Source organism: Daldinia vernicosa, assembly GCF_022497035.1.
Source record: "Daldinia vernicosa strain CBS 139.73 unplaced genomic scaffold F5Y00scaffold_49, whole genome shotgun sequence".
NCBI classification, from domain to species: Eukaryota; Fungi; Ascomycota; class Sordariomycetes; order Xylariales; family Hypoxylaceae; genus Daldinia; species Daldinia vernicosa.
Window position 1 is genome coordinate 207,111 of NW_025953965.1, and position 25,897 is coordinate 233,007.

Sequence of the window (25,897 nt, forward strand, 5' to 3'; positions counted from 1 at the left end):
AAAGCATCTTATTGGATAAAAACACTCGATTGAACCAGACACGTTTTACTACACAGTACAAAGTTACATGGACGCACCCCAAATCCCTAATCCCTAAAGTTGTTAGCTTCCGGTAATGAGCCTCGAGACTCTTTCCTCCTTTCGCAAGACGAAGAAACAAGCCGACATACCCAATACACAATGGCCTTGGCACGAGGATTGCTGCAGTATATCTGCGGCTTCGTGCTCTTGATCGCATCCGTAAATGCGTTGAAATTCGACTTGGTGGCGCGTGGTCCCAATGACAAGAAGACAGAACGATGCATACGGAATTTCGTCGCTAAGGACACTTTGGTTGTTGTCACTGCTACGGTCGGCGGAAGCAAGGGAGATGGTATGATTGTCAATATGCACGTATGTTTTACGAAGGCTTTTGTTATATATTCAATAAATGCAGCTAACACTAGATGTGAACGGAATGTAGATCGTGGATAACGTCGGCAACGAGTATGGCAAACCGAAAGATGTAGTAGGCGAACAACGTACCGTATTCACCTCTCACGCGGACGCCGCCTTCGACGTATGCTTCGAAAACGTCATGACGCATAGTACGTTCCTCCCGTTTCCCTAATGTCTTTTCCTTCTACTCTACTAGTGTGAGTGAGTGAGGATAGGGCTAAGATAGCAACCCCCGAAAAGCTCTTAACCAATTCAAACCAGCGCGTATGAACAACCCCAGCCGACATGTAGAGCTGGATATCGACATCGGTGCTGACGCTAAGGACTGGTCCGCCATCCAAGCCACCGAGAAGCTTAAGCCCGTCGAGACGGATCTACGCCGCATCGAGGAGACGATCGCCGATATCGTACGAGAGATGGAATACCTCAGAGCGAGAGAGCAGAAGCTGCGCGATACCAACGAGAGCACGAACACCCGTGTTAAGTGGTTCGGCATCGGCACCACATTGCTGCTCGTTGCGCTATGGGGCTGGCAAATTATGTACCTGCGCGCCTACTTCCGGTCGAAGCATCTGATTTAAAGGATTATCAACTTGAAGCGATTGAAGATAGTGCCTAGCTGGATCAGCTTGGGGCTGAGACTACTCTAGACTCTCCTTACGTTAGTAATGCTTGGTCGTGGTAAAGGAGTCCCGGATTTTACAGAACTCGGGGGGAAGGAGGCGACAAGGGCGTGACGCGAATTCAGGAAGGAAAAATGGATATGGTGTCATGAAATACGATGTTTCATGCTTTGTACTCATAAATCTGTATAGACGTGTCCAAACGTCTTGGAGTCGGGAGACAAATAGAAAACAAATGATATGACCACTTTTACTATGATCAAAAGCTCATGGCTCGAAGCTAAAGGCCTACCTTTTTGGTTCTTTCTTTCTTTCCGCCGTCCTATACAAGCTTCGGGACGACAAGAGGTCTCTGTCCTTCAATGGTTATAAAGTATAACTACCTCTTATTTGCTGTGTTTTTTATTTTATGAATCGTATAATATAAATATCTCTTAGCGTAACTACGTGTATATATGCATATGCGAAAGTGACATGTACATATGCGTAGTACTCGTGTACCGTAGCACACAATAAGATCGGAGACGAACGGAAGGCGACATCCTTGAAATGGTAAAAAGGGTAAGCCCCGGCACACCTTAGGCCGGCCGTGTGGGGAAGGGACGGTCCTACGGCCTCGGCAATTTTCACATGATCCGCGAATTACAAAGCTTCAATTAACAAAGCTCGAGCTTAAAGCTTTTAAGCTAGCATTTTAAGCTTCCAAAACTACGTCAACGACTCGTAAGAAACAACTTCATCTGTCGCCAATACGACCGTACCATCTCAATTCCGATTTTGAGTTGGAATCTTCCATAGTATCCCGCGTCTCGGATCGTCTAACGGAAGTGGGATGTGAAGAAAAGGAAATCGTAAAACGACGACATTCCCTACCTCCTACGTATCGCATATAAGAGACGAGACTAGATTCAAACTCGCAATGGCATCAGTAGCAGCAGTAGCCTTGCCGCGCGCTATCCTGCGCTCGGCTCAAAGGCCCTCCGCCGCAGTTGTTCGACGACTCCTGCTCCACCGTCCACTAAGCAGCACCCATGCCGTGCGGGTCGATGTCTTTGCGCATAATCCGCCGCCCATGGAGCCGCATAAGCAGCGTGGCCCGCAGCAGGACATTGAAGTCGGCGAGCTCGAGGGCACCGAGTTCCGCGTCGAGCCAATGCGCCGAATTGGCGAGGATGACGTTACTATTCGCGCCCGGCTAGTCTGTAAGTTGGGTCTAACTATTTCTTATGCATATACATACATCCCTCTAGGTTAAGAGATTATCTATTACCGCATACATTTAGGTACACAATTATACATAAAAGCACAGCTAACTAACAAACTACCAATCAACAGACCAGAGCCGCAAGCGCGGAACCCTCGAATCAGACCTTCTACTCTCCACCTTTGCGGACGAGTACCTACCCGCCATGACCCGCGAGCAGATGGACCAGTACGACCGCTTCCTCGACGAAAACGACTGGGACATATACTACTGGGCCACGCAGGATCCCCCCTCCAACACCTCTTCCGAGGCACCCCCCTCCATAGCAACGCAAGACACCAGCTCCGCAGACTACGCCGGCGGCGCCGAGGCCGCTATCTCAGAAGCCACGCCTCTAGATACCGACTCCTCAACCGCATCTCCGTCCGGTCCGGCAACTACCACCACCTCGGAGCACCTAACCACAGGCGGCGCCCCGCTGTCAGGCGACTCGTCGTCCCACAAGGAATCCGCGGCGGGGAACGCTGCGGCCGCCGTATCTGCGGAGCCGTACCGCACGCAGGCCGAGACGGGCGAGTGGGCGCAGACGGTGGGGACTTTTAAGCCGGCGTATCGGCCTGTGCCCGCGCGATGGCGCGACAGCGAGGTGCTGCTCTTACTGCGGGAGCATGTGAAGGCGCGGTCGAAGGAGAAGGGCGGTATGGCGTTTATGCCTTCGCTGCGATGAAGGGGGTTTAACGGATCGTGGCATTTACTCCAAGGGAGGAGGAGTATGAAAATCATGCGTGGCAAGTAAGGGTGTGTGGCCCCCTTGCTTTGCGATTACTACGGAAGCTTTATGTACAAATGTATTTAATTGTGTTAAGACGACAGACAGCATGAGATAAAACGGAACGTAGGTATGAAAATATATATGGTGCTGGGTGGTCTTGGTAGTGTACGATTCTGTGGGTTGGTGTTGAGGAATATATCATATAACAGGTAGGTATGCATATACATATCCTAGAGTTGAATGAGACTGAAGTCTCAAAAAATAAACATACAGGTGCCATTTACTCTTGGCACATTATATTCCTATGTATTCCAATCTATCTCCGCCTTTGAGTAGCCTAGGAATCAAGCTACATAGTGTACATATCACTCCTAAATTTACGTACCTACCGATTATATTATTTTGACCTAACATAATGACAACTTCATATCTGGAAGTACTCGCCAAACCCAGGCTTCTCTTACCATTATTACTTAACAGCATGTGTGGAGAAATGAACTCATTAACCGTTAGCATTTAAATATACCTTGACTATATACTCGCGTCAAGCTACTAACCTTAAGAAAAGACTCGCCAGAGAGGAATCCACTCACTCAGCTACATGCAAAACCTCAGAAGTACCATACTCACAACGGCAATAACAGAAAATGAATCATAAACAGTCATATATAATCGAACAATACCAAATACCAGTTGCTCACTCCCCTAATGCATCACCACCACCACCACCCATCCATCCAACCACAATAAATACATCAGACAATCAAAACAGGCTTAATACCATCTCGTCTCCCCATACGATACGATACAACGTAATGTAAACCGGGGCAACGCAACGCAACGAAACGCAATGCAATGCAGTATCATTCATTATCTCATCTCGAAGACGCCGATCCCAGCCAGACCTAGCCAGTTTCGCTAGGTACACACGCGCACAGCTACCTAGGCCACATAGCCATGCCAGAGAGTAAAACAGCATGGATAAAATAAATAAAAACGGAAAAACGCCTTCCCGCCTCATTCGAGTCGATGTGGTATCTTCCAAGCCGCAAACGCAAACCGCAAACGCAAATCATCTATGCTCCCTCCATTTCCCTTGCCTATTCAAAGACAGAAAACCCCCGTACGTGAGACGTGAAAAAATTGATAATCTTGGGTTTTTTTTTTTCTCTTTTACTGCTTTTCCATACACGCGTACGCGCTATATACGCGGCACGGGAAGTCGATCATGACCTAACCCCCTCCTCCGCTTTCTGGCGGCAATATCCTCCCTAGACTCCTTAGTACTTCCATAACTGGCATATCCTTAGTTCCTGCGCTCGCTCTCTCCTTCTCCTCTCGTTCCTTTAGCCTTGCCGCGCTGAGGGCTAACACGCGGTCTGCTTGCAGTCCTCCTGTCTTTACCCGGTGTTCTAGCTTTTGCACGTTGTCAGACAGATGGTCGATTCTAAAGTCGAGGGAGCTTTGGAGCGCTTGAAGGCGGGATTGGATCTTCTGCGGTTTTATGGCGGTCGACGGGTCAGTAAGAGTGGCGAGGATTTGGGCCTCCTCGGAGTCGAGAAGGGAGGCGTCGGGTAATGGTAATGATTGAGGGTTTGAATCTGACGAGGGGAAGAGTGGTGGTAGTTCTGGAGGCGGTTGTTTTAAGGATTGCCATGCTCGCTTTTCTGCTTTTAATCTGCAACTTCTATCAGCGCCTATAAACCGTAAGTTTCGTGAATGGTGTATAAACATACCGTTTTACTCTTTCTTCTAATGCTACTATTTTTTCTTCATGTTCGATATTCCGCGGGTTCGGCTTCACTATTGCGGGTGGTCGCGGTACTTCCTCTCGTGAGAACCAGTCCGAAAATTCCGATTTCGACGAAAAGTCTTTTAGTAGCTGGTCTTGAATCGCTCGGGCTGGAATATAAGGATCAGCATATAGAACCAGTCAGTGGCACTACCGTTTTATAGGAATTTTCTTACCCCCAAGAATCTCATTAGAATTCAAGGATCCTAGCGGTGGTTTCTCTGACAGAGCTCGCTCTCCACACCACGTTAGGAGCTGCTTCATACGGCGTGGTTCCATCAGATCAGCTTCGATATGCTTGTAGAATTCGGCGGGATCGACTGCTTTATGCGGTATGGCGCTGTGGCCATTATCTATAAGGGAGCTTGCTCTTCTCCCGCGCATACCCAAGCTACTCCTGCGAGCCCCTGTCTTCCTCCGCATTTCTTTGTTACGATTTATTATAGGCGTGTCGCTAAACGGCAGCGCGATCTTCTTGGAGTCTGATGCATTATCTCTGCCTCTTCCCTTGTGCTCATCCACAGGTGTTGACTGAGCTGCCTCTTCTTGGACTTCCTCTTCTATGCGTTCTTTCTGCTTCTTAGAGACTCCATTCGTAGCTTTTGCTGGTTCCTTTTCGGTCTTATCTACAGATGGGCGTCCTCTTTTTCTCGTGGTCCTTTGCGGTGGAGGTGGCGGAGGCGGCGGCGTTTGTACCTCATCCTGATCAGATGTTATCTGGGTTGACCTCCGCTTTGCATTTCTCCTGGGTGCTGGCTGAGCTGGCTGAACCGGTTGAGCCGGAGGTGCTGGCTGTGCCTCGCGGTCCTTATTCTGTTTTGGTCTTCCCCTTCTAGGTAATGGTATAGGGACAGAAGCTGGTGCCGGCTCGTCTTCAGGTATCGGCTCCGGCTGTGTCTTTGCTCGTTTAGATCCTCGCGTAAAATGAAAATCCCCATCCTGTTCATCATATGCTATAGGTGGTTCTGTTAGTTATGCAACCATCCAACAGCATTTTTCCAAGTCTCGTCCCCCGCCGGGACAAAAGGGGGGTACCTACAGGCAAGGCGCGAGCTCCTGCGACGCTTGGGCTGAGACTGATTGCTCATGCTCAGTACTTGTAATGGCTGACGGGTCTGCACGAGGGTAGTCATGGACGCTGGAATAATCTGCGCATTGGTCTGGAGTGCTTTGGTCGGATAGAAAAGGACTATGTCGCGCAAGTCGTGACGAGTACTCGATCGGGTAATGGAGATGATGGAGCGCGAAATAGCTGTTATAACCGCGTCAATCGATTGGCGAAGGATTCAATTATATTTTACTTTGTCTCGCGTAATGCTAAAACCATCGAACATGGTATGTATAAATGTTGATTTTCGTTTCGACGTCGTTCGTGGGTTGATTTACTCGGTTGAGGCGTTGCAGGGTGTGGGTGGTGATGAGGCGCGAAGTTGATCCTTCCACTTTCTTCAATGTTTACATTGAGTTATTGTGCACGGGCCAACAACCGACGCCAACGTAGTGTACATACTATGTAGCCTTGCCGTGGCTTGCGTGGTCCACTTAGTTCAACTATCATTTACATGCATATGTACCGAAAAGCTTATATTCTCAATTATGTAATTGTCTACGTATGTACAAGTCTACATTAACATCATCTCAGATCTCATCTCATCTCATCTTGAAGCAGAGCAAAACTCTCAGAAAATACTCACTTCTCGTATACTTCTCGTATGCTTCTCTCCCGGTCACGTAAAACTCAAAATCTTATCGCACTATAATAATGTTTCATTGATAATTGCGTCGTTTGTTAATAGCCTGCGTGTATCGGCTAACTAATATAAGCGGTCGAAAAATATGAAGACCAGGTAACTCCCGAGGAAGACGAAGATGGCCGAAAAGCCCTGGTTGCCGCCTGCATTCTCCTCAACGCCCCCCCGAGAGATAGTATAATAAAGCAATTCCAATCCTCCCAGAACACCGTTTTTAATGTGTATGCCCAGCCAGATACGTACGTACATATATCAATATCAACCAACAACATGGCAAAGCTGTAGGCCCATATGTCTCACAGCATTAACTGCAGACGCGCCACAATGCAGCCATAACCTTAGCGCCCTATCGTGCTCTCATGACTATCGAATGTTATTACAGACATCAGAGTTAACAAGCGAGCGCTTCCCTAGCTAGGAACGCTCACTAAACCTCCCATGCCGTCAAGGGCAAGCGCGCCAAATATTTTCCCTACCTCCAGATACCATTAAAGGGTGTTTAAACATGATTAGCTAACCGCTTGATGGATGGACCAAGATTTTGAAGCAACCGTTTGACTTTTTACCACCCGAAACCTGTACTTTTGATCGTCGTTGCTGGTGTTAGCATCCAGGTAGCTCCGGATAGACTTGGTCATGGGGAGCGGCCTCGTCATCCTATGAGAAGCGCCGCTGTACTCCTTGTCCTGCCATCACAGGTTGGTTCGGGATAGGCGCTGCCATGCCGTAAGGGTTGATCTGCGGGTTGTAGGTCTCCATGGCTTGTTGCATAAACGCTCCGTGCAATCCTTGTTGCTGTGTAACCGGACAGTCCTTATGGGCGAGTAACAAAGTCTTAAGGTTCACAACTTCTTCCCTCAGCTGAGAAATTTGCGCCGTCAAAGCGTCGTTCTCACTACTAAACATTTCTACCTTATTTTGTAGATTGGCCAACCATTGCTTCTTACGTTGACGACATTTCAAAGCGGCAACCCTTGACAAATCTTGTTAGCAAAGCATTTAGAGCGGTAGCATATACGATTAGACATACCTATTACGTTCGAGGAAGTTCTTTCGTTTTTCCTCGTCGGTCATCTTCGACTTCGGGTGAGAACCATTCATATCTTTCTCGTCATCATCTTCATCCGAAGAATTGTCGTTACTATTAATTGACGATGCCGTCTTAGGCTTCTTATTAACAGGCTGCTTAGCAGGTGTATCATCAGCTTTACGTCGTCCATTCGTGGCAGCACCTCCAGTACCACGTTTCCCCTTCCCTCTGGTACTTGGTTTTGTTTCATTCTCCTCCGAGATACCACTGGCCGCCTCACTAACTCCTCTCATAGGGGAAGATGCCGTCGCACCATTTCCGTTCATGTGAGGAGAAGTAGTGGCTGTGGGTTGGGCCGGCGGTGGTGGAGCAGGGTGAGCATGAACCGGCTGGTTGCCACCAACTGGATATTGTGTCTGAGTTCCGTTTCGGCCCTGCGCACCTTGAGCTAGCATGAAAAGGCCATTAGCAGCATCGTTATCATGAGGATCAAATGCGCCCGATGCTGGCTTAGCCTCAGTCTTAACTGTTGCTCCGTTTGTCTCCGCCGGCTGGGAGGTTACGGGCTGGGGTTGCTGCTTATCGCGGCTTGCCTTCGCCGCAGCTGCACTCATAGCGGTCCTATGGAAGTCCAAAGTGCTAGGGGTTGCAGCGCCACTTGCTAATTGAGCAAAGAGAGCTTGTGAGCTAGGACTTGGGGCAGGGAACATAGAACCACTCCCGCCCGGCGTCAGACCTGTCCGTAGAGAACTCTCGTTTGGGGTAAAACCACCGCGCAAGGTATGTGACGTATCACCAAAATAATCATTCGCCGGGCCAGAAAGCATCGCTGGACTGAGCGGTCCCGTCCTAAGGGAGCCACCTCCCCAGTTAAACGGCGTGTTTCCGTTCCCGGGCAACAACGACGACGGCGAGGTTAAGGCCGCCACGCTGGGCAACTTGGTACCACCAGGGGTTTCAACCGTGCCACCCGTACCAAATGACTGCTCAAACGGATTAGGTTCGAGGCTCAAGTTACTCGAGAAGTAGTCTTCGCCGGGCTTGGGCGGAGGCGCGAGCGGGCGACCAGGTTCGTTGTTGTGACTGTTGGCGGCGCTCTCCGACTTGACTTCGGGTTTCTTGTCGCCGTTAGATTCTACGAATGACGATGAGTCGTTAGCAATGACGTCCGTGTGAGCGCATACCAATTGCACGAACGGGGGGGCTGATTGTTGTTAAGCGACAACGGCACGGAAGTAATGACCGGTGGAGGTCGGTGCGAGAAACGGTTAACAATCGGCAAGCTTACCTGACAAAGAATTATCTGACGATTTGGTTTCGGTCGGGGCCATTGTGACGACTATGACGAAGTCGTTTTTATGGCGCTGGGCGTGCAAGTACGTAGGTGGGCGTTTGGGGGATGAAATATGATGTAACGATACGCCTGACGCACAACGCTGACTTGGGGAGGCAGCTTGCAAAAGGAAAAATAAAAAAACGACAAACTACCTCTGGGGGGAATTAGGTGCGAGCGCGGGCCGCAACCTAGGGTATCGTGGCGATTAATTGATGAATGAGTGACGGTATAGGCTAGACTAGCAAGTTATCAACGTAGTTGTTACTACAAGGGGGGACCCGTTGGCGCTGTTGTGCTGTGTTGTGCGTATATTGGTCTTGACGCAGATAGTTCGAAGTGTTAAGTTGCAGGTATGTCGAGGAGATGTTGGCGATGAGGTCATGAGGGAAGAAGTGACATAAGGGGTGGTTTTTGGGAGAAAAGGCAAGCACAGCAGACGTAAAAGCCCCCCGAAAAATGCTTGGAGCCGAAGGTGGACAAGGCCCGCACTAGACATGGATTGATCGTCCAATGGTTATGTAGAAGGCGTGATCGAAGATCCCTAAGTACCCTAAGTACCCGTACAGTGCGGCCACGCTAACATATTCCCTGCCGCTCATGTTGTTAATGTTGTTTTAGCATTCTGCTAGGCCTGCTAGGGTTACCTATTACATACACTGCATAGTAGTGGTTAGGCCTGTTTGGATAGCCTGCTAGTGTTTATGTACATAGAAGCCAGCACTACATGCACTAGGTAGAACACGTTATTTCAGCAATCAACACCAGTTAAAGTTAAACCAAGTGTGGTACGTACGATACTGGACATACTGAACAAAAGACGGTGATTCGTCCGGTTACTGTTCGCTGGACGGGGCAAACCACTCCATTTTGCCTCTTTCACCCGACCGGACCCCAGCCCGAATCACAACGGCCTGTCTTAGGATTGGATATTAGGGAAAACATACGAGATACGTACAGGTATCATACCGTTTTATTAGCAGAAAAGCAAATTGGCTTTTTTTTTTCCTCTTTTCCATGCTTGCTTCTGCTTAAAACTCCAAACAGGTAGGTATCGATCTCTTGAATGGAAACAATACAACATAATGATTATTGCATGACACCGTCATCGATTCTAAATCTTATCTTTGATATTTCCGGTTTGCTAAAGTTTACACCAGCAATGTTATTTGCTTTCAAAAGCCAATAGGATGTTAATAGGTGGTTAAATAATAGTTCAAAATCTGTATGTGAACCAATATGAGGTAGGTACCTGTCATAGTACGTGTAACTACATGTACATGCGCAATTGGTTTGTAAGGATATATCCGGAGCAAACTTCTTAGCGCGAGGCGGGCATGGAGTTGAAGACGAGGATTTCAAGACTTTAATTACAGAGCAGATTGTGAGATCGCGATCAAGGGTCAGCAAAAAATTCGATAACGTGTGTTGAATAGGTATAAAAAAAAAAGCCAAGGAAAAGCGGGAGAGACCTTAAAAGGGCGTCTTGATAATAGAGCCTCGAATTTCTACACAAGGGGAGAAAGACAAGTCTCGAGTCGTCCCGTCCCTCCATACGTTACATATCTTCCGTGAAATACTTCTCTCTCGAATTACGCTAGTTGAAATGCGGCAGGCCATCCACACTCATCCTACCCATACCAGAGCGTTTTGGGAGGTGGCGAAAAAAAAAAAGAAGCCTTCCTTCGAATCAAATATCCCGGCTGAGATGCAATGCCCTGGTCGTATTTTTCCTTTTCATACGTGCCCCATCCGCGTCTGACAAATTGGAAAGCAACATTCGAGGGAGGCTCCGCGGGGGAGAAAAATAGTGTGCTTGTGCGTACGTGGAAGATGAAATGAAAAATTAACTGTCTACGTAGTCAATGTGGAAGTTATTTGATCAAGTGTTATTCAAATATTCTTTGAGTCCTCCTGTTTGGGAATATTTAATCCACGAACAACTTACAAGTTCAACCTTTTTTTTTTTTTTTTTTTTCATCCACGCTATTTTTTTCTTCCCGCCTTCGCGTAGAATTTCGAGGATAACGGTCAGACAATTACGTCTCAGCGTCTCAAGGATAAGATGATAAGCTAGAAAAATTAAAAGGAAGTGTGGAAAAGGTGGTCAGGGCGGGAAATTCGCAACAAATTACGTCATTCCCTTCAAGTACCACGCCCAGTGTAAGTCGGATCTTGGCAAACTGTAAAAATTTTTATTTTTTTTGTTTTTTCGCTCTCTCTTCGCATCTTTCCTCTTTCCCCCTTGCTGTCCCAAATTGGACCGACTTTGATAATACGTACCTTAGTATAGGTATCCAACCTAAAAGTTCGTTGCAACATTTCGTTATCTTAGTTCTTTCGTGATTGTTCCACTAGCCAGATCCAAGATCGCGGGTTGACTTATCACGCACATAGAGATCGCCTCATCTGTTATCTACCTACCTATGTATCAGAAGCCTACCTCTAAACAAAAACTCAAGCCGGCGCGTGTAATTCTTCCCATACTAGTATACATAATATCACATACGATCTTCACGTGGACATTTCCATATTTTATTTTCAGCCTCTGTACAACGAACAAGTTTTCTATTCCTGTCGCTTCTTATATTCCTCCACGTGTGCATCAGTGAGATTCTTAAATTCTCCTCTTTTTATTTGTGCGGTTGGCAGTTACTTACCTTATGTAGGTAGGTACCTAACATAGGAATCCGTGCCTTCTGCAATGACGCAAGTTTTACGGCATCAACGAAATAGAATTCCCCGCCCGTCTCGTGTCACCACTGAAATCGAGGCGTCTACATAGTATTTTACCCCTCGAAATAAGGTGTATAATATGCAGTGTATGATATGCATACTCCTTGCATACTCCTGAGCTATACCCCTTTACCTAAAGTTTACCTACTCTATTATAGGTATTAACAACCTCACCACCAAATATCTTGTCAGACTTGATAATCTTCGGTCTCACCACAACATTTCGGTTCCAACCCGCCAACCCGCCAAGGTCGCATCTTAGATGCGCTTCGCTCTGCCGGTAATTCGCCTCACCTCCATCTTTCCCTCACCCTCAGCTACGGTAGCATTTAAGTCATCACACAACGTCCAAATACATTAGTGTCACACTACGTACTACCGGTCTCCTCGGCAGTCAACTCCGGGTAAAGCTACTGTAAAGCCCATTCGGAAATTGTCCATAAAAGGCCATCCAGGTTTTGACTAGTGCAACCAATCAACTAAAGAAAGCTTAATTGGCCTTCTGTTAACCTTTCCCGAGTCGGAAATTCGAGACCCAGACGAGCTACCGAGTCAAACTTATTAACGAAATCAATTATATCGCCTAGCCTACGTAATATACTCATATCGTACAATATGGTAACCCAGAGCCTCGTTCCTATTATGATGCCTTGTCTGGTGGTTGGCAATCGTCTTGCTTCCCGCAACCAGCAACAATTTATCACTATACAGTTAAAGATCTCACCGGTCTATATAGAATAGTAAGTAATCTATAGCTTATATTGAAGTTGAAGTCTTTCCATGTAACCCCAGGGCATGCAGCTGAATGAAACAAGCTTACCGACATGCCGGTGTTCACCTAATCTATACGTCCTTATCCATTATACAAGTAGTCAATATGCCGAATAGTAATCCAATAACTACCGGTCTCTATAGGTACCCTAAGCGTATTAATAATATCTCGTTCTTTGAGCGGTACTTATGCGAGGCACTTCTCGGTCCTAACCACATGTACACTTAGGACTCTTGAGAGCTCCCAAAGGATCAAAATCTTATCGATGACGTCGACCTGCCAGGCAGCTTATGTAGTAACCCCGATACTCTCGATACCCTCGATATCCACTACCAATGAGCCCCAGTGGCCATGGACTAGGTCTTACCGCTGGTCAAGAATAGGGACACTATGCATAGTGCTTCCGTAGTCTAGCTTGAGGCCACCGCTGGTCTACCTCGGGATAGGGAGTAAGAAAAGAAAGGCATATTATTTAGCCTCTAGATATAAATCTAAGTTAGGCTCCGTTAGCTGAAAGTGTGAGTACCTCGAAGAAAGACCACGCTGTGCGGCTTATCCAACCTCCCCTGGCCGCCCTGGCAATGCATTCACTCGCTTTCCACCTTTTTTAGATACCTATTGTATGGGAAAACATAAGGTATGAAGATGAGGGCATAGGTTCTAACCCAGTATATTGATACCATAGTGACACTTAATCCACACCCCTTCTAAAATAGGGGAAAGAAATCCCACCCTTATATAAGGCTCAGACTCGGCGGCAACCCTCCCTAGGGTGTCTTTATTATCTCCTAGGTAATAATTTTCCATCGCCTAACTTACTCCTATATCGTATCTATTTTGGTGTATAGAGGCATTCGATATTTTAAGTAGCTAACGCACTACATACTCATTAACGTATAAACACTTAGCTACCGATTAACACGGTAGTTGGATACTCATTTTTACTGGAACGTTGAAATTACCGTTCCCAACTGGAGCGGCGCAACTGGCGGCCAACGATCATGGCGGTAATTCCCCTCCTTGCCTAAAACACTAACTCCACACGGTCTAAGAAGCATAGAACGACGAAGTCCTCCCACAAGAAAACCCAACCCAAACCAGGTATGGAAGTACAGATGCGTATACTCAGAGCATAATTTGCTCTATATACCCTATCTAGAATACAGAACCCCTTTCTATAATAAGAATTGGTCATAAGGTAGGCTTATGTAACGATAGAGTATGACAGACGCATTCGGGGTTGCCCCTATATTTCCGATAGTGAGTAGTTGATAGACCGTCGGAATAGACGTGCAAGACAAGCTAATCGTGGTTCAGAAAGTTCTAGCCGCAGGTCGGGGAAAGTATCTCGACCTTGGTATACCAATGTCGATCAGCAGCAGCAGCAGCAGTAGTATATTTTTATATCTTCAATATTGTAAACACAGTTGGGATAATAGCAGAAGAATTTAGAAAAAGCATTGTTGAGTGTTTCTTTCCCAGATTGTTTTCTCTATGTGGATATAGAATACCATCCAACCGTAACAAGGTCCTCATCTTATTGTCCAAATTTGATTTATGCACCTGAATCAACACCAGCATAAGATATACATGGGTATTCTTTTGGTCCTACCTATGTTGCTGATCTTTCCTCGCATCTCTAAGTTGAGCACTAAGCTGAGCAGCTGTTCTAACTAAGACACCGTGCATCAAACTTTTATGTTTATTTTTTATTAATACGACGTGTGTTGATATCGATCGATTTTTCGCTATTTAGCTATACTAATTTAATATCGCAACATGAGGGAAGAATCATTGTTTAGAGCTTGCCTTCTAAAATCTCTCTTTGCGACATTGTTCATAGGAGGTGGTAAGCTATGATGGATCCTCATACTTTTGTGGGAGTGAAGTATGTTTTGGATTTAGGATGTTGGAACTCATGACGCAGGGCTTATTCGTATTTATATCTGGGCTGGGGCTTAGGCATTTGCGGAAGGCCATGTTGTTGCACGGCGGTATATCCCATGGTATTAGCTTTTACCGCCGGAGCAGTCCATGTTGGAGTGTTATTCCATTCGGGTCGGGTTCTGAATCATGGCTCCGGTGTTCACAGCTTATCGGCCATACCGACTTAGCCCTGAAGTATGGTTTTTAAATATTTGTCCTAGTAAAGGCCTTGTAATAAGTAATCGTCATGTAATGTGATTAATAGAGCGCCACTGCGCCGATGGCATCGAAGCCGAAGATTATTGTATTCCCCCAGGCTGCATACGCCGCTTGACCTTAAGGCTCTGCCTTTGAAAGCTTTGCGAAGGAGGTAGCTTTACCCCTGCTAAAGCCTAGCACCATCCGAATAGACCTTGAATAGATGTCGAGTGAACTCGGAACATGACTCTTTAGTCATACTGCGAAGAAGGTCCGCTTAGAGAAAAATCTTTTTTGAAGAGTAAACCATAGATTCCTTTCAAATTTAGGAAATTCAACGTGATGCTTGGAGATAAACCCTGGGAATAAACTCCGGGTCAATAGGCCGTTAAGACCCGGATCCCATGTATTGTCCTTTGTATGCTATGTGGTAGTAATCAAGGGCAATGTTGTGTACGAGAGAGGTTACTATTTTCTTTCCGTACCGGAGCCTCAAAGGTTTATATACCTATACGAAGAGCAGTTGCTTACCTACCTAAGTAGATACCGAACCGAATAGTAGGAGTAAAGCATCGTCTACTACGACTAAACATCGAAAGAGGGAAGTCTGGTGTGCATGAGCTACCACTCGTATTAGCCCCGGTGAGATAAGGACTGCAATGCGCCTTCTTGACGGTGGCAGTGACGAAGCTTAGCCTGCATGGAGATGGTTGCATTGTAATATTGCTGTTGGAATTTTCAACTTACTGGCCAATATCTAGTGACCATCATTTTTCTCCCCGAAGGACTAGGACGGGTAGCATTACCAATATAAAGAGAACTCGCTTAGTACTTAGGTATCATACGTATATCAAAGTAACGGTTCTATCTACCCGACCTTTTGGGGGTCTTACTCTGTGGGCTCCCTCCCATCTTCCATCTTACGTTAGGTAGGTGTACAAATTAGCCACGCCGCTGTACCCGTAGTAACCAGCCGAGCTACTTATTTAATACTTACATAAGAAGGGCAAGGGACGTATCTCTAGCTTTAATATTTGTAAGGGGTAGGGTGAGCACGCATTTATTGCCGGAGTCCATCTTGTGTGATGATTACAGCTCATCAACAACAGGAGCGCGAGAATTTATAAAGAGCTCTACCTTATCTTGATATCGTTTAGGACACCGACTATTAAATCTGCTACAATGGGCGGCATTCGGAACAACATAGGGCTGGATATCGATGCTAACAAGAGTGTTTATTAGAATATACAAACTGGAGCGACGATCTTAGCAACCGCGCGACTTTTAGACAATCCTCTCGATCCTCGACGCTCGAACGATAGACAATAAGTTGTATGGACTGGTATCGATGTCGGTATCTCCGTGAAACGTTATTATGACGACAACTTTTACAAGAAAAAGATGAACGAAGCTACTATGGGTAACGTTCGTCTCGGCTCGTTTGGGCAAATGCTGGTTTCGCCAGATGCTTGCCTCTGCCACCACCCTACTCAATGCCTACAGCAAGACGAAAAGTACACGATGGGTAATACACGGACACTGAAAGGAAATATGACAAAGAAAATGAGGCCAATATTCAGTCTCTTCTTTTTCAAGTTCGTTAAATACTACTCCATAGCTAAGATGTCGTCTAGTCCGAGATCATGTCGAACATGTGATGTCGTACCTTATCTCTATCCTATAAGATATAGTTGGCAGATTGATGTCGTCAAAAGCGATGGTTCGGAGATCATCTATATTAACACAAAGGCCGATACAGTCCCGTTTCTTTCCCAGCAATAGATCAGCAATACGTCGAAAGCCTCCGATCTCTTCCAAGCACTGCTACATGGTGTTTCAAAGGCCGAGTTGTCTATCAAGATTCCACATACTTATTTGCGGAAGCCTATTATAGGCGGCGTGCAAGCTCGAGCCGAGAAATTCAAAAGATCCACCTAGCGCCGACGGGATTTTTGGTTGCTATAATAGCCAAGAAGAGACATTTTGGTATGGGCGCTCGGATAAACTCTTCTCTTAATCTCTTGGAAAGTTATGCCCTGAGTTCACGAAGGCAGCCAGTGCATTAACCTAGGTTAAGTAACTGATTTATCGCTTTCCGGTACTTATCTCTGCTCTCTTTTCGGTACACTCTATCGAATCATCGAATCATCGTCGATATAACTCCATAGCCTTGGGTTAGATACTCGTACTCAACGGCATCATGGCATGGATAATCCATCGCGCCCGGGATTTCTCGCCTAAACTGGCAATATCCCGGGGCCAAGCCAGGAAGTTCATTGCCGTGATGGCCCATCGGCAGGGCTGCTGGGGCAAATCTTTCACGAAGCATAATCCACATCAAAAGCATCCACAAAATACGGGCTGATAATGCTTGAGTTCCTAGCCCTATTGTCGATGCAACGTCGAAATACGAGATCGGTATAGCTTGGCAAAATGCTGCTGTACTTATTGAATAACGATGGATATAAAGTCGTGGGTTTTCACTCTCGTAATAGCGCACCTCGACTTTGAGGCACACGTCTTTTCGTGTGTAAACCCGCCGACGACAATATGCGCGTAGGTCACTCCATACTACCGCTCCTGCTCGCGGCTTCTAGTAGCGCGCATCGCGCCGAATCCATCTCACGTCGTGACCTCAACAGCACTGTGAAGATCGGCGAAAATGCCACCCCAAGGCGGTTCATCGTCGAGCTGAAGTCGCGTGCGCACAGAGCCCACGTCTCGGCTAAGGTTACGGGACTCCCCGGGCTCCGCGTTGTGAAGGAGTTCGACTCGGATCTCTTCCCGGGGGTGAGCATAGAGTGTGCAAGTCACTGCAGCGCCGAGTCGCTCACAGACGCTCTTGACGCCGATGAAGATGGCCCTGTCGTAGCATCAGTTTACAGATCGACTGTCGTACGTCTCTTGCCACCCGCAATAGAAGGCGAGTCGTTTAGCAGCGATGCAGCTGCTGCTAATTACTCGGTACATGGCTCGACAGGTGTAGAGAAGCTACACCAAGCCGGAATCATTGGCGAGGGTGCGATTATAGCTGTCGTCGATAGTGGCGTCCAATATACCCATCCCGCGGTAAAGTAACCCAGTCAAATAGACAAATTTCCATCTTCGCTAATAAGGACTTGGTCATAGCTCGGTGGAGGCATTGGTCCAAACTATACAGTGATTGGCGGTTATGATCTTGTTGGCAGCGGTTTGTCTCTACTCCTAATTTATTGTCATATAGCCGCGCATGTGAGGCTGACTTGGATCCGTTTCGTCAGCATGGCCTGACGTACCAGCCGAGCCTGACAACGATCCGATGGACGAATATGGCCACGGCACCCACGTCGCTGGAATAATCGCAGGGAAGAGTGACCAGTAAGCCGCTCTTGTGATATGGTTGCATCGCCCCCGTATAAATACTGACACGAGATAGATTTGTTGGTGTTGCTCCAGGTGCCAAATTACTCTCCTTCAAAGTCTTCGGAAACAGTGGCTACTCAAACGAAGAGACGGTCATCGAAGGGTTCCTCAAGGCCTTCGACTCGGGAGTAAGTGAACCGGGACTTTGCCCTCTATTAAGACCTTAAAAGGTTACTTGCGTTCAACCCACCGCTAACAACTGTCCTCTAGGCTGATATCATTAGCGCAAGTCTCGGAGAGAATAGCGGCTTCACCTCCAACGCTTGGGCCGTGCTGGCTTCGAGGATGGTCGAGCAAGGTGTAGTTATTTCTATTGCTGCAGGAAATGAAGGCGAGGATGGCCCATTTGATGCTAGCAATGGTGCGTCGGGGAAAAACGTCCTTACTGTAGGAGCTGCCGAACCCGGGGTATTCCCCTCCCAGGCTTTTTCAGCGGATTTTAAATTGGACGGCCAGTCAAACAAGACACAAATTGCTTACATACCCTCGTCCGACTTTTTCCCTAATACCATCCTCGGCTGGCCTATCAAACCGGTGTCGTTCAACTCGTCAGTAGAGGATGATGCCTGCAGCCCACTGCCGTCTAACACCACCAGCTTCGATGGGACTGTCGCCCTGGCTAGAATTGGAGGGTGTGAAATTTCCGTTAAGTATACCAACATTGCAGCCTTCGGTGCACGATACGTCTTATTCTACAATGATGATAGACCGTACCAAACTGTATATACCAGCAATACCACCGGCCTCATAGCAGCCATAGAGGCTCGCTCGGGTAAGGCAATCGTTGACGCGGTCGCCGCAGGCGTCGAGGTTACGGCGTCGTTTGACGTCGATACCGCCCACTATGTCGGCCTTTACAATTCAGGTGGCGGCCGTCCAGCGCGATACACGTCCTGGGGAGGAACATACGACCTTGCACTCAAGCCGGATATTGCCGCCCCGGGTACCAAGATCCTTTCTACTTATCCAACCGACAAGTACCAAGTACTTAGCGGCTCGAGCATGGCCACTCCATATATTGCTGGCGTAGCCGCTCTATGGGTAGGAAAGTTCGGTGGACGAGCTGCTCACCCAGATGATCCTACGTGGGCCAAGCGACTTACCGCCAGAATTATGGGCACCGCACGCGCTGTTCCCTGGGCTGACTGGTCTACAAGCGCTACTGACTACGGGTTCTGGGCACCTACTACACAAGTTGGTGCTGGGTTTGTTGACGCCGAGCGCGTGTTAGAATATTCTACAGAGCTTGGGTTCGAGGGCCGCAAATTTGAGCTTAAAGACACAGCTCACTTTGCCGGTACGCATTCGGTTGACATCACCAATCACGGGAACAAGCCTATCACGTATACGTTTTCGCTCCAGGATGCTGGCGGCTACGATTCGTGGAAGCCGATTGTACCGGGCCACCCACAATCATTTATTCCTGGACTTAAGCTCTACCCAGAGGTGAACCCGGTAGAGATGACCCCTAAGGTTTCATTCCCCAAGGGCGATTTCACTGTTGCTCCTGGAGAGAAGAAAACAGCAGAGTACGGAATCCCCTCTCACGTCCCCAAGGCGATATAAATGGACATTATTGTACTAATACTCTTGCAGATTTATTTTCACCGCCCCCGAAAGACTCAACGCTAGCAGCCTACCCGTTTACAGCGGCAAGATCCTAATAAGCGGCGATAATGGCGAGCAACTCGGCGTTCCTTACTTTGGTTAGTATTTATGCGTAATTCATATTAATGTTGACCTGGGATACGGTTTTATCTAACTATGGAGGCAGGTGTTGGTTGCGACCTCAACCAGACCATCACCAATATCTGGGACTATGGTAATAGCTACCCTTGGTTGACATCTGGGATCTCGGACAATAGAATCCAGCAGAAGCCCAAGTAAGCTCCCCCGACCTTCGATGCTGAATATTGTGGGTATAGAAATATTAATATTTTAATTAGCTTTACTTTCAACTTATCCCGCGATGCGCAAGATTTCCCCAAGCTTAATACTATGTTCGCCTGGGGTACGGAAGAGTTACGCTGGGATGTAAGCTTACTCACTCCGTTCTCTACATTACATAGATATCATTGAACTAACTCTCTGTCAACTCAGATCTTCAACGAAGATTATACCGAATCCGACTGGGTATACCCACCTCAGGTCGGTAAGAGTAAATATGTCGGAGCGGCCACATATTGGAACGGCACGGCAAATTCTCAGTGGTTCGATCCAGCCCAAGACAGCGAGGATGATATCTTTTCTTTCCCGATGTATGACCAGCCGCGCGATAAATGGGGAATCTACTACTGGCTAGGACGGTTTGCTAACGGATCGAGTATTGAGCCCGGGTCTTATAGGTTCCGCATCGCTACTCTGAGGCCGTTGGGTGATCCTCAGGTATCATACGATTGGGACATTTGGGAGACGCCAAAGGTTACGGTCCTACCGCTAGCGAGGACAAATACATCGACTTCGGGATAGCCCGTTTCTTATTATAATTTACACTAGGTAAATTGGACGGTATCACGATATCGATGAAATAAAAAATGGCCTTAAAAAGAACGAAGTGCGTTAGGAGAGGTAGCTGTGGCCTTGATTAATTAGATGCCTAGGCACGAAGTACAAAGCTACTGCCTCCTACGCATGTTGGGCGGAGGGTAATAAAAGAACTTAAAAAAAAAAAAAAAAAAACCAACAAGTTGTATCTCTCGATCGGGGAATTGAACCCCGGCCACCTGCGAATTCAATGACAAGCAGGTATCCTAACCACTAGACGAATCGAGACTTTTCTTTCGGGTTGATGGGAATTGGCTCGCGATAAAATAATCTATAGGGCAAAACTCCACTATTTGTGGGTCCATCTTGCACACGCTAGGCTAGTTTTTAGCAGCTTCAATGCGTGCGATACAGCAGCAATTGGCCTTGGTAGTAGGAATATTGCCATACTAAACTCAATTAATTATATTGAAGTTCCCTTTTCTCCTTTCCGTTATTTTCGTTACAAGTTGTTCCTTTTTTCTGTAGTACATCTCGTCAAGTTACATTTTCTTATGATTAGCTCTTAGGTGTGAAAGGTGGTTTGGAGTTTGGGATAATCCTGAGCACGAACGTGCAAGTCTTGAAAGATGGCCGCCGAGTCGTCACCCGGTAGACTCTTCATGCGGTGCGTGTCTTCATCTTCCAGCTTTTCCAGCTCCTCTACGGGGTCTTCATAGTCGCCTTTCTGGCCCTTCTGCGGCTCCGTGGCCTTTTGAATGCCGCTCTTTTCGCCAATTAGTAAAAATTGGGTGTTTACATAGTCAAGATGCTTAGGCTGCGTAGCGATCCATCGTCGGCCTCGGAATTCATCTTGCACCCTTTAGCGTAAACTGTTAGCTGATAGCCAGTCTATGTTGGTACAATTTAAAGAGGACTTACTCCTTTGGATATTCGGGAGCTCGGGGAAGGCCAAGACCCTTCGGTGGCTCATACTGGGGGTTTCTGGTGCTTATAATGAAGCTTCCTTTTTTCTTTAGTCCAAGTTCCTTCTGTACCTCGCCAAGATCATCCGGTATAGTTATCATGTAGGCGAGATGGGATTCTCGACCGGTACTCGTAATAGCGTAAACGCCTTCCGCTACGGGGGTAGCAGCGGGCGTGTGTCGAACACCGGCCGTCTTAGTGGTATATTCCGACGCAGATAGGAAATTATCCCTTAACGTCTTAAAAGAGGCATGCGACTTCTCGACGAACGCGATCCACCGATCCCTGCCACTCGAGGGCAATACTTTCTTTGGGATAACGATCAAGCGACTATTCCCAACGTCGTCGATCGTGCCTTCGCCAAGCTTTGCGTCCTTGGCTAGCGGACGCAGGATGATGTAACTGCGACGAATATCATTGATACTGCTGGGCTTGTCGATATTTACCTTGCCGCGGATAAAGAAGTATATGATACCCTTCTCCAAGATGTTGGGCGGGACGACCCCTCCTCTCGCCCCTACTTGCTCAGCCGAGCCCCTTTGATCTGTTTCCTCTTGCTTCACCTCATTCTTACTATCTATATTGTTCCCATTGTTCTCATCAGCTGGTAGCTGGCTTGTGCCGTCGCCGTACGCTTCAGTAGGACTGACTAGATTAGCTAATTATCAATGCCATACGAGATTGTGTCGTAGGAGTACCTTGGAATAGTATCTTCTGTTGTTTGCTGTTTCTTGTCGCCGTCATTTTTGGTGCGTTTAGATTTTGGGGGTGCCTTCGTATCCAGCTGGTGCTTAGAGCCGGCTCCCTCTCCATTTCCATTCTTCGAGGTCGACTCAACTTTGGCACCGGATCTGGTGGTGGGCATGTTGGAATTCGTAGCGGCCGTTGGCAATTGAAAGTGGTATAAATATCTGAAGCGGATAGAATGTGAGGAGTTTTGGTCTTAGTCTCGATGAGAATCTAATGGTAGGTTAGCGATTTCATTTATAGCAAGCAGTCGGGCCAGCTTGGATTTTAGATATACCTTGACAAGTTTTGCTAGTAACTTGGATCACTCTGATGTCATTAATCTGATTTAAGGCTGTCTTATTTCAAGGACGTAGAAGGAGCTTGGGCCACATTCATGATGATAGCTGTTTTCCTCTTTGGGAAAGTGAGGTCATATTAGTAGGCATCGACGATCACAACTCTGGACATACAATTAATACACTATTCGGGATATATCGTGGTTATATCTGATGGGTTATATGGCCGACCCTGATTTTATTCGATTATATAATTTGAAAATTATAGAACACAATGTCTCATTGTCAATTTGAGGAATCATCATGTTATTCCTACTGGTTAAAGAAGCAATTGCGGAGAGATCATGGGATATGCGTCATGGCTGACGGAGACATTATTTGATCAACGTGCTAGTACTAACTATACAAGTTAGACCATAATCTTCTAGAATTTCGCTCTTCTTTTTCATGCCAGCGCTAGGAAAATTCTTCTACGATGCGCACCTTAATTAGTGCCTCTTTAGAAGTCTTTAAAGTTGCTATATAGTTAGTACCTTTCATCTATATGTTATACCTATTACGGAATAACTCCCTCCGCGTAGAGAATCGCGGCCGCGTTCCGTCGTATGCTTTCGTATTTTCTTAACGCCAAGGGCTATTAGTTATGGATGATACAAGATAACCACACCCAGAAGCGTGGTTTTGGAGTATATGTGCCGTTTTAAGTCGCATTTCATGCAAGCTACGCATCCTCCTGGAACGCTTTGACTTAAAACGAGGTGGTATCGAATACAATCGACACGCGAACATGGAACAAGAGTAAGAATATTGACCCGAGAAAACTCACTACTAATACGAGAGGAACCACGACAAAGAGAAGATGAACTGATATGTTAAGAATGTCTCTGCTAAGGTTATATGACATTTACCTCGCTGGATGAGACGAGGCGTTTTCATCATTATGTTATTTATATCTATCGGCGGCCCACGTGTGACTTACCCCTGAACCTGTTCCGCCGATGCCCCACCAACCGGACATATGTGTCAAAAGAGATCTCACCACCATCCCCGTCTCGGATAGTTCCGATATCTCGCACACAACCAATACCATGAGTAGTTCTTAACTAGCAGATTCTAGGACAACGCTGAATGGAACATCATTAAACAAAATATTCCATTTTGGGAAAGCCATAACCGCTGATTAGCTGCATACGACTTAGGTCGCGCGTAGGTCGGTAACACGTTCCGGATTTGCATAGTCTAAGCCTCTTAAGGGCTCCTCTTAGGGGTCTCTCTTAGGGGACTACTCCTTGGATGGGGGTTTGGTGAGTTTATATAAGCCATTCTCATAACCAGAGAGTAACAGATTCACGATGTTGAGTTGCTACGGTGCTTTCTCTCTATCTATCTCGAGCAAAACTTGATAGACGGCAACGAGATCCTATTCTAGGCTCAGCCGCTCACTCTCATTAATTACATCCTACATCTGACCGATCCATTCATTTTTAAGTTATCTTTTGCTAATCTTCTAAACTCACACTCGTTACAATGAAGCCGGCAACACTCGCTCTCCTCCTTAGCCCTGTGGGTATTGTGGCTAGGCCATGTGGTGGCCATCGTTCTCAGACAACCTCATCTACAGTTTCTTCGGCAATTTCTTCGGCAACATATACCGCTACCGCATCATCGACTAGCGAGTCTACTACGGCAACCTCAATCGCTTCCATCACTTCAACGGCTATTCCCTCAGTAACCCCTTCCGCTACATCGTCCGCCAGCGAACGGGCTACCTCTTCCACGACGACTTCTGCTGCCCCAACATCTACTCAAGGTGGCGGTTCCTCGTCTGACAGCATTGACGAACTCTTCAAGGCGAAGGGCAAGCTTTACTACGGCACCGCAGCTGACTCTGGCACTCTTTCCAAGTCCCAAAATGCCGCCATCATTAAGAAGGACTTTGGGCAACTAACCCCTGAGAATAGTATGAAGTGGGATGCTATCGAACCAGCCCGTGGTAGCTTCAGCTTCGGCGGTGCCGACGCGCTTGTCAATTTTGCCGTGCAGAACGGCAAGAGCATTCGAGGCCACACGCTCCTCTGGTACCAGCAGCTGCCGGACTATGTCAAGGCTATCACAGATAAAAAGGAGCTTACCAGCGTCATCGAAAACCACATTAGCACCGTCGTCGGAAGATACAAGGGAAAGATTCGCTCTTGGGTACGTAACTGCCAACCCCGAATATGAGAGGGGAAATACGCTAATACGATTGGTTTAGGACGTTGTCAACGAGGTCTTCAACGAGGATGGTACCCTCCGCGATTGCGTTTTTACCCAAGTTCTAGGTGAAGACTTTGTTCGTATCGCTTTCGAGGCGGCGCACAAGGCGGACCCGGACGCCAAGCTTTACATTAACGACTTCCATCTCGAGAGCGGAACGTCCGCTAAGACTACCACCGGAATGTTTGAGCACGTAAAGAAGTGGCTCGCTGCTGGTATACCGATCGACGGTATTGGCATCCAAGGTCACCTTGGCGGTGGCAACCCCAGCGCTAGCGGAATGCAGGCCGGGCTAGAGAAGCTTGCTACAACCGGTGTGAAGGAACTTGCCATTACCGAGTTGGATATCGTCAACGCACCAGTCGATGAGTATGTCAAAGTTACTAATGCTTGCCTTGCTGTCGAGAAATGTGTCGGAATCACTCTATGGGGCGTGAGCGATGCTGTGAGTCTCCCCATCCAAGACACTTGGCATCAAAAACTAACTTTCCTTAGGATTCGTGGCAAGCAAAGAGCTCACCGCTCCTTTTCAACACCAACTACCAGCCCAAACCTGCATATGATGCTATCGTTAAGGATCTCTCATAAACAGCCTGAGAATGTCATGCGTTGCAGCATAATACGCTACTCTGACGATGGCGAATAATTCTCACGGGCTTGATCAGCTAATAATTGTAATGAATAAAGCTATCTAAAGGCTAGGGTTTCGACAAGTTACTACAACGCTTTTCACTTCGAAGAATGAGAAGTGATGAGTATTGGTGGATGCGAATCGAATTAACACATGTAAATCAACTGTATTATAATCATAATCTATTCAAATATCCAACGATATCACAGCCGCTAATGGAGAAAATAACTCCTCCTAAAATAAAGTGGCTACCCGGATAACCCTGTTGTCTTGGACAAATGAGCATCAACCATCTTGAATACTACCCAGTAGCTCACTCAGTAGTAATAAGGCCTTGAAGACGGATTAATAACTCGCATATATTTGCGTGATTTAAGCCGGAATCGTTCTTAATTTCTAACATAATCGCAACTGTCCCCTAAATATTATACCTCAACGTAATTTCCCTAAAGGGGCACTTGGCATTCCATCCCTAGGACTAGAAGAATAGCACTGATCGTAGAACCCATTTACTATTCGTGCCTTACTAGAACTCTTGGGTGGCTAGTTATCGATAAT

The 25,897-nt window shown here is 47.0% G+C and overlaps 7 protein-coding genes and 1 non-coding gene across 8 annotated transcripts; 4 read left to right on the top strand and 4 right to left on the bottom strand.

The window, feature by feature from the left end:
• Nucleotides 1–35: 35 nt before the first annotated feature.
• Nucleotides 36–1,433, top strand: F5Y00DRAFT_245116 (emp24/gp25L/p24 family/GOLD-domain-containing protein). Its single transcript, XM_048008924.1, has 3 exons — nt 36–393; nt 464–587; nt 700–1,433. The coding sequence occupies exons 1-3, from the start codon at nt 181–183 to the stop codon at nt 1,017–1,019; spliced, it is 657 nt and encodes a 218-aa protein (XP_047861935.1). The 5' UTR covers nt 36–180; the 3' UTR covers nt 1,020–1,433.
• A 157-nt stretch (nt 1,434–1,590) lies between these two features.
• Nucleotides 1,591–3,334, top strand: F5Y00DRAFT_245118 (DUF339-domain-containing protein). The gene is made up of 2 exons (XM_048008925.1): nt 1,591–2,263; nt 2,397–3,334. The coding sequence occupies exons 1-2, from the start codon at nt 1,981–1,983 to the stop codon at nt 2,990–2,992; spliced, it is 879 nt and encodes a 292-aa protein (XP_047861936.1). The 5' UTR covers nt 1,591–1,980; the 3' UTR covers nt 2,993–3,334.
• A 371-nt stretch (nt 3,335–3,705) lies between these two features.
• F5Y00DRAFT_153328 (Mis12-Mtw1 protein family-domain-containing protein) lies at nt 3,706–6,054 on the bottom strand. The gene is made up of 4 exons (XM_048004566.1): nt 5,869–6,054; nt 5,006–5,782; nt 4,774–4,939; nt 3,706–4,715 (listed from the first exon to the last, which is right to left on the bottom strand). The coding sequence occupies exons 1-4, from the start codon at nt 5,960–5,962 to the stop codon at nt 4,271–4,273; spliced, it is 1,482 nt and encodes a 493-aa protein (XP_047861937.1). The 5' UTR covers nt 5,963–6,054; the 3' UTR covers nt 3,706–4,270.
• Nucleotides 6,055–7,044: 990 nt separating this feature from the next.
• Nucleotides 7,045–8,941, bottom strand: F5Y00DRAFT_272371 (Aft1 HRA domain-containing protein; the record flags this gene model as incomplete). Its single annotated transcript, XM_048012960.1, has 3 exons — nt 7,045–7,553; nt 7,611–8,745; nt 8,899–8,941. The coding sequence occupies 3 exons, from the start codon at nt 8,939–8,941 to the stop codon at nt 7,238–7,240; spliced, it is 1,494 nt and encodes a 497-aa protein (XP_047861938.1). The 3' UTR covers nt 7,045–7,237.
• Nucleotides 8,942–17,024: 8,083 nt separating this feature from the next.
• Nucleotides 17,025–20,541, top strand: F5Y00DRAFT_153421 (subtilisin-like protein). The gene is made up of 9 exons (XM_048004567.1): nt 17,025–17,644; nt 17,705–17,765; nt 17,836–17,932; nt 17,991–18,105; nt 18,188–19,506; nt 19,574–19,683; nt 19,752–19,860; nt 19,924–20,011; nt 20,078–20,541. Exons 1-9 carry the CDS (start codon nt 17,126–17,128, stop codon nt 20,444–20,446), a joined length of 2,787 nt encoding a protein of 928 aa, XP_047861939.1. The 5' UTR covers nt 17,025–17,125; the 3' UTR covers nt 20,447–20,541.
• Nucleotides 20,542–20,670: 129 nt separating this feature from the next.
• F5Y00DRAFT_t130 lies at nt 20,671–20,749 on the bottom strand. Its single transcript has one exon. It is a non-coding gene; the product is annotated as a tRNA-Asp (tRNA).
• Nucleotides 20,750–20,939: 190 nt separating this feature from the next.
• F5Y00DRAFT_272373 (uncharacterized protein) lies at nt 20,940–22,292 on the bottom strand (the record flags this gene model as incomplete). The annotated part of the gene is made up of 3 exons (XM_048012961.1): nt 20,940–21,321; nt 21,383–22,072; nt 22,126–22,292. 3 exons carry the CDS (start codon nt 22,290–22,292, stop codon nt 21,027–21,029), a joined length of 1,152 nt encoding a protein of 383 aa, XP_047861940.1. The 3' UTR covers nt 20,940–21,026.
• Nucleotides 22,293–23,541: 1,249 nt separating this feature from the next.
• On the top strand, nt 23,542–25,546 carry F5Y00DRAFT_245135 (glycoside hydrolase family 10 protein). Its single transcript, XM_048008926.1, has 3 exons — nt 23,542–24,648; nt 24,707–25,153; nt 25,204–25,546. The coding sequence occupies exons 1-3, from the start codon at nt 23,980–23,982 to the stop codon at nt 25,294–25,296; spliced, it is 1,209 nt and encodes a 402-aa protein (XP_047861941.1). The 5' UTR covers nt 23,542–23,979; the 3' UTR covers nt 25,297–25,546.
• The last annotated feature ends 351 nt before the right edge of the window (nt 25,547–25,897 follow it).